Here is a 16,115-nt window from a genome sequence, read left to right on the forward strand (position 1 = left end):
CAGGAACTGTCAGACCCTTCTCTGTCCCCTCTCTGAGGCAGTTGGCAGTTGGCACTGTTGGCAGTTGGCACACCAGTGCAGTTCCATCTCTCATACAGTAGCGCTCCCTGTCACTGATATAAGTGCTCTCCAAGTTTGGCAGGCGGGAGGGTACAGCTTTAGAGGGCATCTCGCCCTGTGAGCCCCTGATTTAAGGAGTGCTCCCCCACCCGTCCCGCCCGCCTGCTTGCCTGTCTAGGTCAGGTCTCTATGGTCGCCATGGAGATGGTAATCACTTCTTAAGCTGTGTATGCAGTCCCAACAAACGTCCACAGGTGCAGGGTCAAGATATAATGCCATGAAGAAGTAGAGTAGAGTAGAGAAAAGAACAGAAGAGCTCGATGAATGCTTCCAAACAGTGTGAGGGCATTCTACTTCTGTGTGTGTGTCAGACATCTCCATAATGTAATGTATAGGAGAGAAAAGACTTTCCAAACGCTCTAGCTAGTTGGCACTCCAGCGTCACTAAACTAGATGAATGCGACAGGACGCCCAGAGCAGAGCAGAGCAGTCATGTCAGAGGTGATGTGACACCACAGTAGATTTATCACCAGTGAGGGACGACAACAGCCAAGGCATGGACAGGGGCTCAGAATAAGCCACAACCATGTCCGAACCGCGACCTTTCAGTCTGAAGTAGGCAGCCCTCTGCCAAAGCTCCGGACCAGGGTGGTGTAGTGTAGCACCACGCTAGAAAACAGCTCGTGTCTCCTTGCGTAAACACCGAAGATAGAGGTGACTGAGACTACCCGTTGTTCTGAAGGCCCTCGTATGGTTGGAGATAAAACAGTTACATGACTCAGTGACATACAAGGGTCGTGCGGTTTTAGATAGAATTGCTGGTAGATTAGAATAGACTGGCTTGGAATTTGAGGAAGGTGTTGTTTGCAATTCTTAGCTCCGCTGTGACTCAGGGACTTTCAGTATTTATAGTTGTGACTGTAAATGAGACCTCCATTAGAAGCGTTTGTACAGTGTGTAGAAGGAGATGTCATTGTTGCAGAATGAAAACCCTCTTAACCTGACCCACAAGACCTTACATGGTCCATATCAAACTAAAGTACTTGACTGCTCCATTTGTACTGTACACAGTTTACCTGACAGTGTAGTATATCTACAGTATCTGGACTGAGATTGGTGGTTATCTTGTGTTTGTGTTGTAAGGACATTCCATGTAGAGGGTATACCACTAGTATGTACTACTAGGAGGTAGGAGTGGAGGGTTTAGGAAGCATAGTGGAGCTACTAGGAGGTAGGAGTGGAGGGTTTAGGAGGCATAGTGTATAGCAGTGGAGGCTGGTGGAGGTAGAAATTGGAGGACAGGCTCATTAATGCATGTGTTAATTATGATTGTTGAAGCAGAATATGACATCCATGACTATAATCACTGTCACCTAAGACAAAGATAAAACAGTCATGTTTTTTTGGGGGAGGGGGTTCTGCTACCAAGTCCAGCCCCCTCTTGAGAAATAAAAGTAGTTCAGTTGTCTTAAAAATAGGCCATTGGGTGTGTTCCAGGGGAGAGATTAATGGGCCTACAACCTAAGTACATAAATGCAAAGTAGAGTCACCCTGCCTCGCAATCTGTAGAATCTGGCGCCATCTCAACCTCATCAGTAATAGCATCACCAAGCTCTATCAGTCACCATTGACCTCTGTTGTTTAGTGTTCTAGATCAGAATCTGTTGTTTTAATGTTCTAGAATCTAATGCATCTCTTTGGTTACAGCTCTAGAATCTATTCAATCTCTGCTATTTAGTGTGCTAGGTTACATCATAATCTGTGTAACCGCTGTGTTGTTTAGTGTTCTAGATTCTAATCTCTATTTGCCCTCTTCTCCTCCAGGGCCTTTTTCCACTTGTTGAATGTTTACAGTATCCTGGTGTAAATCAATCCCACAATGCCTTGCTGCGCAGCTCATGCGTATTTTTTGCGTTAACGTGCTCAGGCATCGCTGTGGCAATGATCAATCTGAGGGACCTTTTACGATGCTGGCACTGCCAGCCCCGCTAATGTGAGAGTGGAAGTGGCAGAGTGCCAACCTTTCTGTACGCACAGAGACAGTTACCGAACACTGGTACCATGGTGTGCCCTTTCGTCTCGACTTGATCTCAATGTCTCCTGGAGGCACCGAGGGTTTATAGATGATTTTATACTGCCTTGATGACTGGTAATTTGTTTGACTTCTCAAAGTTAGTGTTGAACTGAACAAGGAAATTGTGATTGCTCTTCATCCATAATTCCTTTCCTATGTGGGTGGAATGTTTGATTGACGGACTGAAACTTAACTTGGCTAATAGGCCTCATGATTGTGGGTGTGGTCTTATAACTTGAGTGCTTAGCTATTTCTGCCTTTAACAATGCTATCAACCCTTGCTAAGACAACAACATGTGGATGAGCTAAAGCAGGAGCACACTGGCACCTCCTCAGATCATGTTCAGATATTCACCTCCATGTCTCTCACCCCCCCCTCTCCCCATTTCTCCCTCCCCATCTCTCCCTCCCTCCCTCCCTCTCTCTCTCCTCTGTTTCAGATGACGCCTTCATCAACCCCCAGCTGGCCAAGATCTTTGAGCGTGTTCGCCAGAGTGCTGACTTCATGCCCATCAAGCAGATGACGGTACAGTCTCCTGTCTGCTCTCAAATCACACAGTGACATTTAGCCCTTTTGATATTCAGTCGAGTAGAAAATTGATTGGAATACAACAAAGATACTTTACGATTAAAATTAAAACAATAGGTAATATAGGTAAGTATTAGTAGAATTGAACCACTGAATAGTAACGGCCATCTGTTCCTGGCCAAAGCTAGTTAACTCAAGGTGTGTGTGTGTGTGTGTGTGTGTGTGTGTGTGTGTGTGTGTAGAAATCCATTAACGCTGATCTGGGTCCTAACTGGAGGGACAAGCTGGAGTCGTTTGAGGAGCGTCCATTTGCAGCAGCCTCCATTGGTCAGGTGCACTTGGCTAAGATGAAGGACGGGAGGGAGGTAGCCATGAAGATACAGGTGAGGGGAGATCCTCGAGGGGAAATTAAGGCGTTACAGCAGCTCACACAAACAACAACAATAAAATAAAGTGACAATAGAATAATAAAATAAAAGACATCTGAAACATTATAATACAGTAAGAACAGTCCAGTATAATTTAACATCCCCCAGCCTGACTCCGATCACCCCGATCGAGCCAGCCGTAGGAGGAGTTGTACAGTCTTATTGCGGCAGGCAGAAAAGATCTCCTATAGCGCTCCTTAGTGCAATGTGGTTGTAGTAGTCTGTTGCTAAAGGAGCTTCTCTGCTCTGTCACAGTGTCATGTAGGGGATGGGAGGAATTGTCCATGATGGCCAGGAGTTTGATCCTCATCCTCCTATTGGCCACCTCCTCCACTATGTTCAGGGTGAGACAGAGGACAGAACCAGCTTTCCTAATAAGCTTGTTCAGCCTCTTGGTGTCACCTTCCTTGATGCTGCCCCCCCCCCGGCATACCACCGTGTACAGCACTGCGCTGGCCACCACTGACTGGTAGAACATGTTCAGCAGAGTCCTGCACACGCTAAAGGACCTGAGCCTCCTCAGGAAATAAAGCCGGCTCTGGCCCCATCTGTGTTTCCAGTCCAGTCCAGTTTATTGTCCAGGTGCACCCCCAGGTACTTGTAGTTCTGGACCACCTCCACATCCTCTCCCTGGATGGAAACAGGAGACAGGTGGACCCTAGTCCTCCTAAAGTCCACCATCATCTCCTTTGTCTTGCTGATGTTGAGTAGCAGGTTGTTCTGCTCACACCACTCAACAAAACTGTCCACCAGTCCTCTGTACTTGGCCTGGCCTCCACTGACATCCCATAATAGCAGAATCGTCCAAGAACTTCTGCAGATGGCAAGTATCTGTGTTGTACCTGAAGTCCGAGGTATAGAAGGTGAAGAGGAAGGCAGCCAGAACTGTCCCCTGGTGGGCGCCAATGCTGTTCACCACCCAGTCCGACACACATCCCTGCAGCTGTACAAACTGTGGCCTGTTGGTCAGGTAGTTTGTACTCTTATAGTACATTGTGTTCTGGATTACAAAGTATGTAGAAACAGCAGATCAAAGGGGAGCGCTGTAAATAACACAAGCTATTACCAGCATTAGCTCAGCAGTATGATATTATTAGTGCTGTTCTCATGGCAAAGATAAAAACAAACAAGTCTAAACCAAACCTACTCTGTTGCTTTTATTCCTGAATCATGTGGGAAACTGTTTTGTGTCAACTTGGTTTTGTTTACCTTAAATAATCTTTTTGAAAGCTCTTCCCATATGCTTCACAGGGGTGTGTGTGTGTGTGTGTGTGTGTGTGTGTGTGTGTGTGTGTGTGTGTGTGTGTGTGTGTGTGTGTGTGTCTGTGTGTCTGTGTGTGTGTGTGTGTGTGTGTGTGTGTGTGCGTGTGTGCGGTGGGTGGTCATAAACTGGGTTCCCAACATGCGTATAGAGTGTTGTTGATGTGGGCTCAAACTAAGTGCTATTCCGAACCCTAAATTAGCATTTCCTGTTGTAAATCACTGCATTGTTTTTATTCTCCTGTCAGAGCTCGTCAGGACTATTGGTCTTGTGTCGTACACACCACTATGATCATAAACTGCTGTTAGATCACTCTGTTTTATCTGAGGGCTGTATCATACACCCGCTTTACTATATCTGCCTGCCACAGTAACCTTGATTAACATTCAGATATCATTAGGCTTATACAGAGGTAAGTATCTTTAGTAACTATCAGCAGCTAGGTAACGACAGAGGTAAGTATCTGAATGTTAATCAAGGTTACTGTGGCAGGCAGATATAGTAAAGCCCTCAGATACTTATTATACATAGATACTGTACTTATTAGCCCTTGAACAAACCTGGGGTAGGATGGGTAGTTTTGGGAGTGTCGAGTCAGTTATACTAACCACGCCCATTTAAAGTTTCTCTCCATGCTCTTTGTGTGAACATGAAGTTACCTCAGAATTCTTAAGGAAGTTAGCTGGCTAGGCTAACTCATTGATCCTGTGTTGTGAAGTTGACCTTCCTGCTCTGTTTGTCCCTCCTGCTCTGTTTGTCCCTATGCGTCTCCAGTACCCCGGAGTGGCCCAGAGTATCAACAGCGACGTCAACAACCTGATGACTGTCCTCAGCATGAGCAACGCACTGCCTGAAGGTGACAACCTCTGACCCCTCCACCCACAGGCACACAGACTCAAACACACACACACACACACACACACACACACACACACACAATCCCAGCCATTAGACTGGCATACACACACACACACACACACACACACATGACTAACAGTTTAAGTCCATATCCTTCACTAAATGTACTGTAGGAGAGAGAATCATAATCAACCCTCTCTCTCCATCCTTCACTCACTCTCTCTCTCATTCCCTCCCCCTCCTTCTCTCTCCATCTCTATCCATCTATCTATCTCTCTCCATCTCTCTCTCTCTCCATCTCCAGGTCTGTTCCCGGAGCATCTGATCGAGGTGATGAGCCGCGAGCTGGCGCTGGAGTGTGATTACGTAAGAGAGGCCAAATGTGCCAAAAAGTTCAAGTAAGTGTTGAAAACAACCGCGGGAGCTTCCTCTTCACAACCCTACACTCCCTCACTGAATCAACCTTTATCATGTAAACATCAAATGTGTCACACCAGGAATCACTGAGAGAAGAGGGGAACTGATGCTGTTTGATACTATGTTGTATGTGGTTTGTAGTGCAGGAAAAGGGGATTTTTTTTGGGGGGGGGGGGTATTATTCACCTGTTAAATGCCAGTTCTACAATTTTGTAGATGTGCGTATTACCTTGCTATGCTCAATTCTGCTATACTGTATCTTATAGATGAGGTTTTGTACTGTGCAGCCAAGCAATGGGGATGAGTTCTTCAAAGTTGTGTCCTTGCTATTCTTACTACTACTTCTCAGAGTAGACAGTGTTTTGTTTTTAGATGGCCCGGTAGTAGCAGACAGTAAATCCTGGTCTAACGCGTGGCCTTGCTGTGGTCCAGCTGGGGGGGGGGGGGGGGGATTGTAGCCAGGGACTAAGAATAGCCCCTCTGGATGGTTGGGACGGTATTAGGTTTCGATGACTTGAAATGAAGCTGCACCATTCGCATGCTGCCAGCTTTTAAATATAGACAATCTGGAAACAAGGAGACTACAAGGAGACAACAAGCACTCTACACCTCCTCTCCTCTCCTCTCCACCTTGTCCTCTCCCCCTGACCATGTCCCCCCCCCCGTACACACACACACACACACACACACACACACACACACACACACACACGCCTCTACTCCTCTCTGTCCCCACCTCACCTCCCCTGCTGTGATGACAGGGAAGATTGAGAGATGAGGTTTGTGTCCAGAGAGACGTCTCCTGTTACCTACATACACACCAGATCACCAGCTGTGGAGGACATATGGCTGTCCCCTTGAGCAGGGCCGGGGGCTAGGACACTCTCTCCTCCATATTCCTTTACTGTAGTTCATGTTCCATGTGTACTATATGGCAGTGATTTTCCACAGTCCAAAACACATGAAGTTATGAGTGTGTTGAAACTGGAGGTAATAATGCTCTGTGTGTGTGTGTGTGTGTAGGGAGCTGCTGAAGGACCACCCGTTCTTCTACGTACCAGATGTGGTTGACGAGCTGAGCAGCAGTCACGTCCTGACAACCGAGCTAGTCCCTGGCTTCCCATTGGACCAGGCTGAGGAGCTGTCCCAGGAACTCAAGAACGAGGTGGGCTAACATTGGTAGAATCTCAAAAGTCTTTCCTTTCTTCCTCGCTTCCTCCATCCTTGCCTCCTTCTTAAAATGCTTTGGAGGAGAAGCTCAGAGGGGAGGAACCTCAGAAGTTCTCCTCCAATAGGTTTTGAGGAGGAGGCGGAGGATGGAGGATGCGAGGCAGCAAGGGAAGACTTTTGAGACTGTCTCTGTATACATCAACAAAATGAAACGTTATCGTTTCCTAAACGATAACGGCTGATTTCTTTTGGGACCTGGCCTAAAACTGCATCCCTTGCTAGAAATATGTGTCAGTTGGTAGGGTAGGTAGGTAACAATTGTTGTAATGTGCTAAATGCCTTACTTAAAATTGATGTAAAAAATCCACTGGTGCTGATCTGCTTGAACCAGTTATATTACAGCTCTCTGCCCCCGTGATTGCGAAATCATTTCCACATATTTGTAATCTTACTATTATCTCAGGTGCTATCTCCAAGGTCTTGAAGGCCTCTCCATAAAAGGAGGTGACCCCTCCGACCTAGATAACTATCGCCCAATAACTGTCTTGCCTTTCCAAAGTATTAGAATCCTTGGTCAATTCTCAGCTTCGCTCTTACCTGTCCAAGAATGGTACCCTGAACACATTTCAATCAGGCTTTAGACCAGGACACAGTAGTATTTCAGCTGCATCCCTTGTAGTCAGTGACATTGTTTGTGCCCGTGATAAGAGAAAACATTGCGCTGCCCTTCACTCTTAGTAAGTAGATTGTCCTCAGTTGATTTAGATTAGAATGCTTGCCAGTGGTTTTCCTAATTTACGTCACGAATATAACTCAGTGTATAGTTAAGCAATAACACATGAGAGGTCATGTGTTATGACATTTTGACCATGGCTGTGACGTGGTCATAGCCACGAGACGATGCCGTAACACATGGACTCTAGTGTATTTTTTTTTATACTACTGGTTACCAGCATTAAAAAGCAATATTCATTCCCAAACCATAAATTGTTCAACAAAACGTGGTACATTCACTAACACGAGTTGTCAAGTGCAATTTAAGGCATTCTCTTGTCATAAGTTCTATTCGTATTGACTGCCATGTTAAATCAAAACTACCCAAGCGCTGGTTGATGGTTCCAGAACTGGTTGCTAGGGACAGTCCATGGTGACAGCAGCTAGGTAACGACATAAGCAATGGCATTTTATGAATGGACATGGCCATGTGTATGTTGTCTAATATATGTCATGGGCAGGATAGGCTGTAACAATGGGAATTCAAAACCACCCTTTGTATAATTGCTGACAATGTTTAGTCACAATTTCTAGAGGTCACAAAGAGGTCCTTAAGCTAGGTTTTTTCTCTAGGAATAGGTCGTGCTTGTCACTTGACAGTAGAAAGAAGATGTACAATCAACGTTCCTATCAGTACTTCATTATGGGACATTATTTGTATGAATGCGACTTCCTCTACAATCTAAAACAGTTAGATTCAGTCTATCATTCAGCACTTCATTTTATCACAGGTGATAAGTTTCGCACTCATCTCAGTATTTTATACTAGGCAGTGGGATGGCCGTCCCTAACTGCTAGAAGGACCTACCACTCGTTTCTGAATGTATATAAAGCTATAATCCAACTCCCAAGCTATCTTACTTCACTTATTAGCTGGAGATCCAGCACTTCATCAGATGCGGTCTCAAGATTGGTTCGTCCTTGAGGTCCCACATGTCTCCTCTGAGCTGGATAACTGCCTTTAGTTACTGTGCTCCTTGGGCATGGAATGACTTGCAGGATACGCTGAGATGCCTTAGTTTCCCTGGGCCATTTCAGAAACTTGATTGCCGAATTCTTGGCGGAGGATTGTTGTTGTTATAAATGATTGTTGTCTGTAAATCTATTGTCAATAAAATAAGAAAACTCCTTAAGCTTTATGTGAGCCTCAGTGAAGACAAGTAGAAGGAACACCTGCTCCACATATTGTGCTCAGTGTGGTTCATGGCACTGAAGAATGGTGGTGGTGTTGTATTGCCCTCTGGTGGTATGAGCTTTGAAACTGCAGATGGAAAACAAACAGGATCTTTCAATGTCTCTAAATCAGAATAATTTTATTTGGCCAAGTATATTTGCACATACAGGTAATTGATTTGGTGAGGTTGGTGCGTGGACATAAAAAACAAATTGCAAATATTGACCAGAAATTTACAAAATAGCAAAGTATTAACAAAAATAACAAATTTACAAATTTACAAAAAAGATGGGGGTGGGTCAGGTGGGGGCTGGGCTTCTCCTGAAGTCTACTACCATCTCTACAGTTTTTAGGGCGTTCAGCTCCAAGTAGTTCTGGCTGCACCGTGTCTCGTCATGGTTTTTCCTCTCCTCTCCTCCCCTCTCTTCACCTCGCCGCTCCTCTTCTTACCTCTCATCCCCTCTCCTCTCCTCCTCTGCCATCCCCTTCTCCTTGTCCTCTCTGACAGATCTGTGAGAACATCCTGAATCTGTGTTTGAGGGAGCTGTTTGAGTTCAGATACATGCAGACAGACCCCAACTGGTCCAACTTCTTCTACGACCCACAAACACACAGGGTGAGTCGTCTATTTCAACTCTAGTACCAACCCTTCTTCAATAGGGTCCCATATAGGGTGTTGCCGTGTTCATAGTTGAGTTATTTCATCTGGTTGAATTGAAATGGCATTGAAAACAACGTAAGTGTACAGTATACAATAGCCCAAACTCTGATAGTGCTTGGTTGGTCAAGGTTTAGAATGACTAACATTGTTATTGGTCACTCAATCCTCAGGTTGCGTTGTTGGATTTCGGGGCAACGAGAGGATTCGATTTGAGCTTCACTGACATCTACATTGAGGTGAGACTTTCTACCCCAGAACAGAATCCAATGGTTGACTATACCTGTGTGATAACATATTACTGCAGCTGCTCCTGTGCTCCAGCCTCAGGGGGTGTGCGTGTGCATGTGCACGTGCACGTGTAAGCCGCATTTAGTCTTCAGGGTTGCGTTTACAGTTTAGCAAAAAGACTACATTCAGTTTCCTCTGGACAATGGACAATAAAGTCATCTTCCTCTTCTTCAAAACCAGGTCATCAGGTCAGCAGCAGAAGGCAACAGGGAGGGTGTTCTGAAGAAATCAATAGATATGAAGTTCCTCACCGGTTATGAGTCAAAGGTGAGTTCCACTTCACTTGTTCAAACCAAGTGTCATTCCTGCCTCATGCCATACTTGATCTACAATTGTTCTGATCCACAATGAAATGAAGTTACCTCTTTACTATTTCAAGACATGAAATTGCTTGTGAATACCTTACGGAATTGCTGTGGCTTCTCACAAACCCACACGAGAGCACACACGCACATGCACATGCACACACACACAGTACACACACACACACCATGTTACTGTCCTCTCTCCCTCCCCCTCTCCCAAGGCCATGGAGAACGCCCACGTTGATGCGGTGATGATCCTGGGCGAGGCCTTCGCCTCCACGGAGCCCTTCTGCTTTGGGGACCAGAGCACCACGGAGCGCATCCACAACCTCATCCCTGTCATGCTCAAACAGCGCCTGACCCCGCCCCCTGAGGAAACCTATTCGCTGCACCGCAAGATGGGCGGGTCCTTCCTCATCTGTTCCCGCCTCAATGCCAAGCTCTGCTGCAAGACCATGTTCCAGGAGGCTTACGACAACTACTGGAGGGACCGCCCCCAACGACCAACCTAAAGCCAGTGACGGACATTGCTGAGGGCCAATTGAATTGCATGGATGGTCTGGGGTTGTCTTGAGGGGTTGGAGGAAGTGGGGGGGTTTGTGTGGACTTTATCAGGGAGGGATGCGAAGTGAAGACCGTTTCCAGTTAACACAAGACTTGATCAGATGGTTGATGTGCAGCAGTGGAGGCCGGCAGAGGTAGAAATTGGAGGACGGGCTCATTGTAATGCATGGAATGGAATGATAAAGGAATGGAATGACAATGAGCATTACAATAAGCGTGTCCTCCAATTTCTACCTCCACCAGCCTCCACAGATGTACAGTACGTATGCATTGAGATAAATGGGGGGGGGGGAAATGGCATGTGTCTGAAAGTAAACTGTTATACTAAATACTGAGATCAAAATTGTTGGTTTCTTCTCACCAGACCTGAGGATGTAGAATGTTTAAAGGGTATCAAACTCAAAGTGGTGATGAGATGTATTTCTATGAGACACACATAATCCAGGGGAGGCTGGTGGAGGTACTGTATAAATCGGAGGACGGCCTCATTGTAATGCGTGAATTGGAATGAGGAATGGTATCAAACACACGTTTGATACTAAATAGTCTGGTCCCAGATCTGTATGAGCTTCGGCCAACTCCTCCTGACTATCAACAGTTCACTCACCAGGGTCCTAGGTTCTCTCACAGGAAGCTTGCTTAATAATGCAAACATTTCGGGAATATGGCTACGCAAGACTAATCAAGAATTGGCTCAAGTACTGTACATATGACCTGGGATCAGGTTACATATGATACATACAGAGGTGTAAAAGGGAGTTTTCTCAGATGTGTAGTTAAGTCACACTTATACATAGCACACACAACGTGTTGACAGGGTACAGGACTATACCGTTTGAAAGATAAACTGTTGAGGACAATCTTCTACTATACTTCTCCCTGATATGTCTGCTAGAAAGCATAGACCTTCAGGCCATCTGAAATATCAATTTACAGTAGACTTATCAATGAGATGTGGCCTGGTTAAATCTTTGTTTGTCAGAGAAGTGCGAGGGGACTTGTGGATGATGGAGGGAGATGGCTTGTGAAAAACAAGAGCATGTATTCTCATTGGTTGACCTACTGTAACTGGACCTGTAGATCCAAAATGTTCTTTAGAACCAAAAAGTTATTTTGGCCCAAAAGGCCTGTGACGTGTTAACAATGTTTTTCCTTCAGTATCACGGGAGTCAACAGCAGGATTTGTAATTGTTTGTCTCAAAAAACACTATTGTAGAAAGTACCAGAACCTAACTGCTGTTTTCTTCCCTTGATGATAACAAAAAAATGAAAGACTATGGAAAGACAATGGCTATTCTTTTGTGATGGAAAGACTGTAACTGAGGCAAGATGACAGTGATCATAAATCACTTATTTTGTGTGAATATAAATGACAATGTGCCTGTAGTATTTTTTGAGGAAGGATGTTAGAAATGAATGACAGTGTCTCTTTATATTGATATCAGAAGAGTTAAAAAAAAAAAAAAGATAAAAAATATTTTAAATTTTCTAATCAATGGCATTCTTACCAAGACTTGTAATACATATGAAAATATTAAATATTTGATTGAAGACTGGTCCCATGTTATCTAGCATGAGTGAACGCTGTACTTTCTATGAAAATAAGAAGTCGTCAAATAAACCACAGAGCAACTGAGCTTTCCACATTTTATTTTAAGTACACTTATTTTATTTTTCATAGTCATTTTAGTATAGAGTCACAAATATTGGTATTGCCATTCTGTAAAATGCCACAAACACAAGTGCATATTAAATTGAATATACAGCAGTGACATTGTGGGTCTGTTTTGCCCAATTACATTAAGTCACAGGAAATGATATATATCAAATCAAAAAATATAATATAACAAATCACAAATCTGGTGCAAAAGTTCCAACATAAATCTGATGGTAGGATATGAGAGTAGGCTTGGAGGGAATTACCTTTACACTGGCCCCCTCAAACAATGCAAAAGAAAGATCCAGGGCAAGTTGCTGTCCACTTTGACAGGGGGATGATCATTAAGATACAGTAGGAATCCTTACTTGAGATCCGTGAGTGAAACTCTGACAGTCGTGTAAATCTTGCATTGATGTCAATGGGACATTTGTGTGATGATTCGAGTTACGCACACCGATCTCTAGTTTAGGATTCCACCCCAAGTGATGATCACTAGAGTGCATTCCAATTCTCTACCCTTCACCCAGAAGTGTGCACTTGTGCACTTCCCGTCAGGCATTTACATTTACGGCATTTAGCAGACGCCTTTATCCAAAGCGAGTAAGTGAATCATTTATCCAGCAGTCATCATAAGACAAAGTAATCAATGCTCACACCAGAGGCCATTGGCAGTCGTAATTTTTTTTTAATAATTTTAGGAGTGTTTAAATAATGATTTGTCATAGTTCCTCAAGGCAGCATGTATGCGTTGAACTGCTGTTTCATTGACCTTACATTGTAGGAGCCCAACAGAGTCATGGAAGAGAACATCAACTTCCTCCACGATATTTCTCTGCTGAACCTCAAATTTCTTTCCTGTGACGAAGTGGGAGTCGAACGTGTGGTGCATCACCACGAGAATAACATCTTTGGAATCTGTTGACACAGAGATAGTACTGTTATGTATGCTTGTAATTCACCCATTACAGAGCTGAACATAGGCCTATAGAGTACTAGGTATACCCCTTTGAGTAGAACCAAAACAATTGTGTGAGAATCCATGGGATGAAGAGAGAATAAATACTAAAAATGGAGAGACATAAGGATTAAAATTGTGTTTAAGGGGCAATTCCCACAGCCGTAAAACCAATGTGTACACTGTCAGGCTATATATACAGTATCCACTACTGTTGTCACGTTGGAAGTTCTCTCACCTGGGACACTTGCCATTGCCATGTTAATGTCTGTCCCCCTGCGAGATGTGATAGGACAGAAGACAATCATGACCTGACAGTCGTCAGCGCTGCTGTCCTCCCTGTGCAGCCCCAGAGTGTCCACTCGCTCCATCAGTCTAAGGTGAGTGTCCAGGGTTTTACCACACAGCACAGAATGGACCTTCACTGTTCATGACAGAAACAACAAGAGTAACATGACATATTTCCTGGGTGCCACAGACAGAACAGCAGCTGAGCAGTGTAGATGTTAGGTGAGACATACAGTATGTACATGGTGGAGCACTGCTACAATCACAACCAATAAGGGAGTGTCTGGGATATTATTATTGACATATTTAAACACGGATGCGTATGATCTCACCTGGCCATATCACTTGTTTTTTAGGTTGATTTCCTCTGAGTAGTGATGAAAGGGACCAACTGGAATTATCTAAGGATGAGGACCACATGGCTGAACACAAACTGTAACTTTAACTCCCTCTCTTTCTCAACGCGTTCACCCACTGTACACAATTCCCTTGGGCAATGTTGTTGATGTGAATACCTACAAAGCATCTGATTTAATGTATGAACATGTTTTACATTTGAATACTGACCTGGGTAGTTGTGTTTTGCTGGTAGAATCACACCTCCTCTCCCTGTGCCAACAGCTCTATTCGAGGACATGGACTTTTTTGGAGCTGAACAGATGAGATAACAAGACAAAAACAAAGGAGGCGTGAGTGAACGTTAGGCCACAGCTACAGATTCTGCAGTTGGTGGTCATACTGCACCAACACTAATCTTAATACCATTCCAAAGTAGCCATCATCTGATAAAGTTATTGTTATTTATTTACCCTCAGCATTGGCTAGCTGATTTCCTGCTGTAGCAGGGTCATGTGGTGTCGATGGAACACTACTCTGAGTGTCTGTGATATCAAGAGTTCCATCATCTGAACTTTTCATGGAACGTTCCAGCAGTTTAATTTGTGCCTGAATGAAGTACTGGGCATTGGCCAGCTGCTTCTCCACATCTTTGAGACTGGAGAGATAGTCATGCAACACTCCTCCGACAGCCAGTGCATCTGTAAGGTGACAATGAGCAGTGTTATCAAATCATAACATTGAACAAAGTATTGTCAATTGTATGTCAATAATGTTTGTCTTTAAGGAATTCAGTGTGTACAACTACATCTTATTATTATGATTCATCCTACTACGACAATCAACGGGGCATAGCTACTGTATGGCAGCTCTCTGAAAAAGGCACATTTTCTACATCCACTTACTTTCAATGACATCATCTGTGACGAATCCCCTTAGTTCCTTCAGAATTGCATCAATAGGTTTACATGTGTTCTGAGAAGCAAAAAGATACGCAAAAACCATTACTGTTATTTGTCCAATACAATCTGGTGCCTAATACCTAATATTGTAGTGATTTCTAAATGAATGGGATTTTCTCTATTCATTATAGGCTAACTACCTTAACTATTGCAATGACCAAAGAGAATGGTAGGCATGACAACCAACCTGTTTAGATTTATCAATAAGTTCGCTGATCTTGCTTCTGATTTTGAAATTCTCCACGCCTGGCAGAAGTTCATTCAGATCTTCCCGTGTTAACTTTTGTATTTGAACGTCTGTGTTAACTTCTGCTTCTAAAAGACAAACAAAATACGGCAGTGAGAGTGACAGTCCAGTGACAAGGCATTCATTGAGGTGCACTATGTATTTACCATTACCATAATAGGGCCTAGGCCAACTTACGTTCAAGAACACTTAATGCATTTGCACCCTTGGGAAGGCCCCTGATTTGATCGTTCAAGCTTGGAAGCTCAATTGCCTAAGGGAAGGACAGAGGTTCATATACATTGGACCAAAACATTATTCCTAAAAGTCTAGATTTTCTATAATTTTATTGAAAATAGCACACCTGATTGTTCATGTTTTCACACTGATGCTGCGGCTGAGTCTCAGATGCACTGAACTTTGATCACTTCCGACCTGTAATTATAACAACGCGCGCACACACACACGAAGTGTTTATTCCTAAAAATGAACGATTACTGTGAGGACAAGAAAAACATTCTCACACACTCTCATCATTATACTAAAATCGGCAAAAAGCGGAGGCAATAAATATTGTCAACTGACCTGCTGCTTACTGTCACCAGACTTGTATCACTTCTGTCAAGACACCTGCGGAAACGCAGACGTCACGCTCTGACCATCGGGTTTGGATGAGGCGGAATTCAAATAAAAGTGTCAAATGGCCAATTAAGACAGAGTTGCCTATAATTAATATGGATTTCTTTCCCCCACAATCGGTAGTTACATTCGTTTCTTCTACACATGAAAGTGAAAGTAGTCACTCATCCAAATTCAACCAACCAGCCACTCGACTGCAAATGCTGATTGTACGGTTTTGAGATTGACGTTCATGTTGCCCAAAGAATACAGTTCCTCTTCCGCCCACCTCGTGAATGTGGAAAACACATTGGGGAAAACATCAGAGTTGGAATTGATTTAATTCAAATGAGACACTAGCTTGTATTTGTGCAGTCAATAGTGTTGAAAGAGTTGAATGCACATTAGGTCTATCCTTGGTCTCTAACTCTAGATAAGTGTGGAAAAAAGTCCCCAGAAGATTCTATACTGACTGGAAATCATGTTCATGAGTAGGAAAAAGTGAGA

The 16,115-nt window shown here is 43.9% G+C and overlaps 2 protein-coding genes across 3 annotated transcripts in view; one reads left to right on the forward strand and one right to left on the reverse strand.

Annotated features, from left to right (window-relative positions):
• The window catches only part of coq8aa (coenzyme Q8A-a), a 33,092-nt gene extending 20,893 nt beyond the window's left edge, over nucleotides 1-12,199 (forward strand). For both annotated transcript variants that reach the window (XM_083688655.1, XM_083688656.1), the window contains exons 7-15: nucleotides 2,575-2,660; nucleotides 2,906-3,046; nucleotides 5,127-5,208; nucleotides 5,515-5,608; nucleotides 6,651-6,792; nucleotides 9,254-9,361; nucleotides 9,577-9,642; nucleotides 9,875-9,961; nucleotides 10,221-12,199. In XM_083688655.1, the coding sequence (XP_083544781.1) occupies nucleotides 2,575-2,660; nucleotides 2,906-3,046; nucleotides 5,127-5,208; nucleotides 5,515-5,608; nucleotides 6,651-6,792; nucleotides 9,254-9,361; nucleotides 9,577-9,642; nucleotides 9,875-9,961; nucleotides 10,221-10,511 (1,097 nt within the window). In that variant the 3' untranslated portion in view covers nucleotides 10,512-12,199. The remainder of the gene's footprint in view (nucleotides 1-2,574; nucleotides 2,661-2,905; nucleotides 3,047-5,126; nucleotides 5,209-5,514; nucleotides 5,609-6,650; nucleotides 6,793-9,253; nucleotides 9,362-9,576; nucleotides 9,643-9,874; nucleotides 9,962-10,220) is intronic.
• Nucleotides 12,197-15,807, reverse strand: LOC310817916 (uncharacterized protein). The gene is made up of 10 exons (XM_083688657.1): nucleotides 15,576-15,807; nucleotides 15,355-15,425; nucleotides 15,189-15,264; nucleotides 14,952-15,079; nucleotides 14,708-14,777; nucleotides 14,276-14,503; nucleotides 14,034-14,117; nucleotides 13,799-13,867; nucleotides 13,417-13,602; nucleotides 12,197-13,138 (listed from the first exon to the last, which is right to left on the reverse strand). The coding sequence occupies exons 2-10, from the start codon at nucleotides 15,364-15,366 to the stop codon at nucleotides 12,918-12,920; spliced, it is 1,074 nt and encodes a 357-aa protein (XP_083544783.1). The 5' UTR covers nucleotides 15,367-15,425; nucleotides 15,576-15,807; the 3' UTR covers nucleotides 12,197-12,917.
• Between the last annotated feature and the right edge of the window lie 308 nt (nucleotides 15,808-16,115).

This window comes from Argentina silus (assembly GCF_951799395.1).
Source record: "Argentina silus genome assembly, chromosome: 17".
Lineage (NCBI taxonomy): Eukaryota > Metazoa > Chordata > Actinopteri > Argentiniformes > Argentinidae > Argentina > Argentina silus.

Excerpts from the sequence above, each read along its gene's own strand:
- LOC310817916 (XM_083688657.1), bottom strand. Across the intron at positions 14,504-14,707 it reads CACAGATGATGTCATTGAAA|ATGCACTGGCTGTCGGAGGA; the intron begins GTAAGTGGATGT and ends GTCACCTTACAG. Across the intron at positions 13,603-13,798 it reads AAAACAAGTGATATGGCCAG|TGAAGGTCCATTCTGTGCTG; the intron begins GTGAGATCATAC and ends TGTCATGAACAG.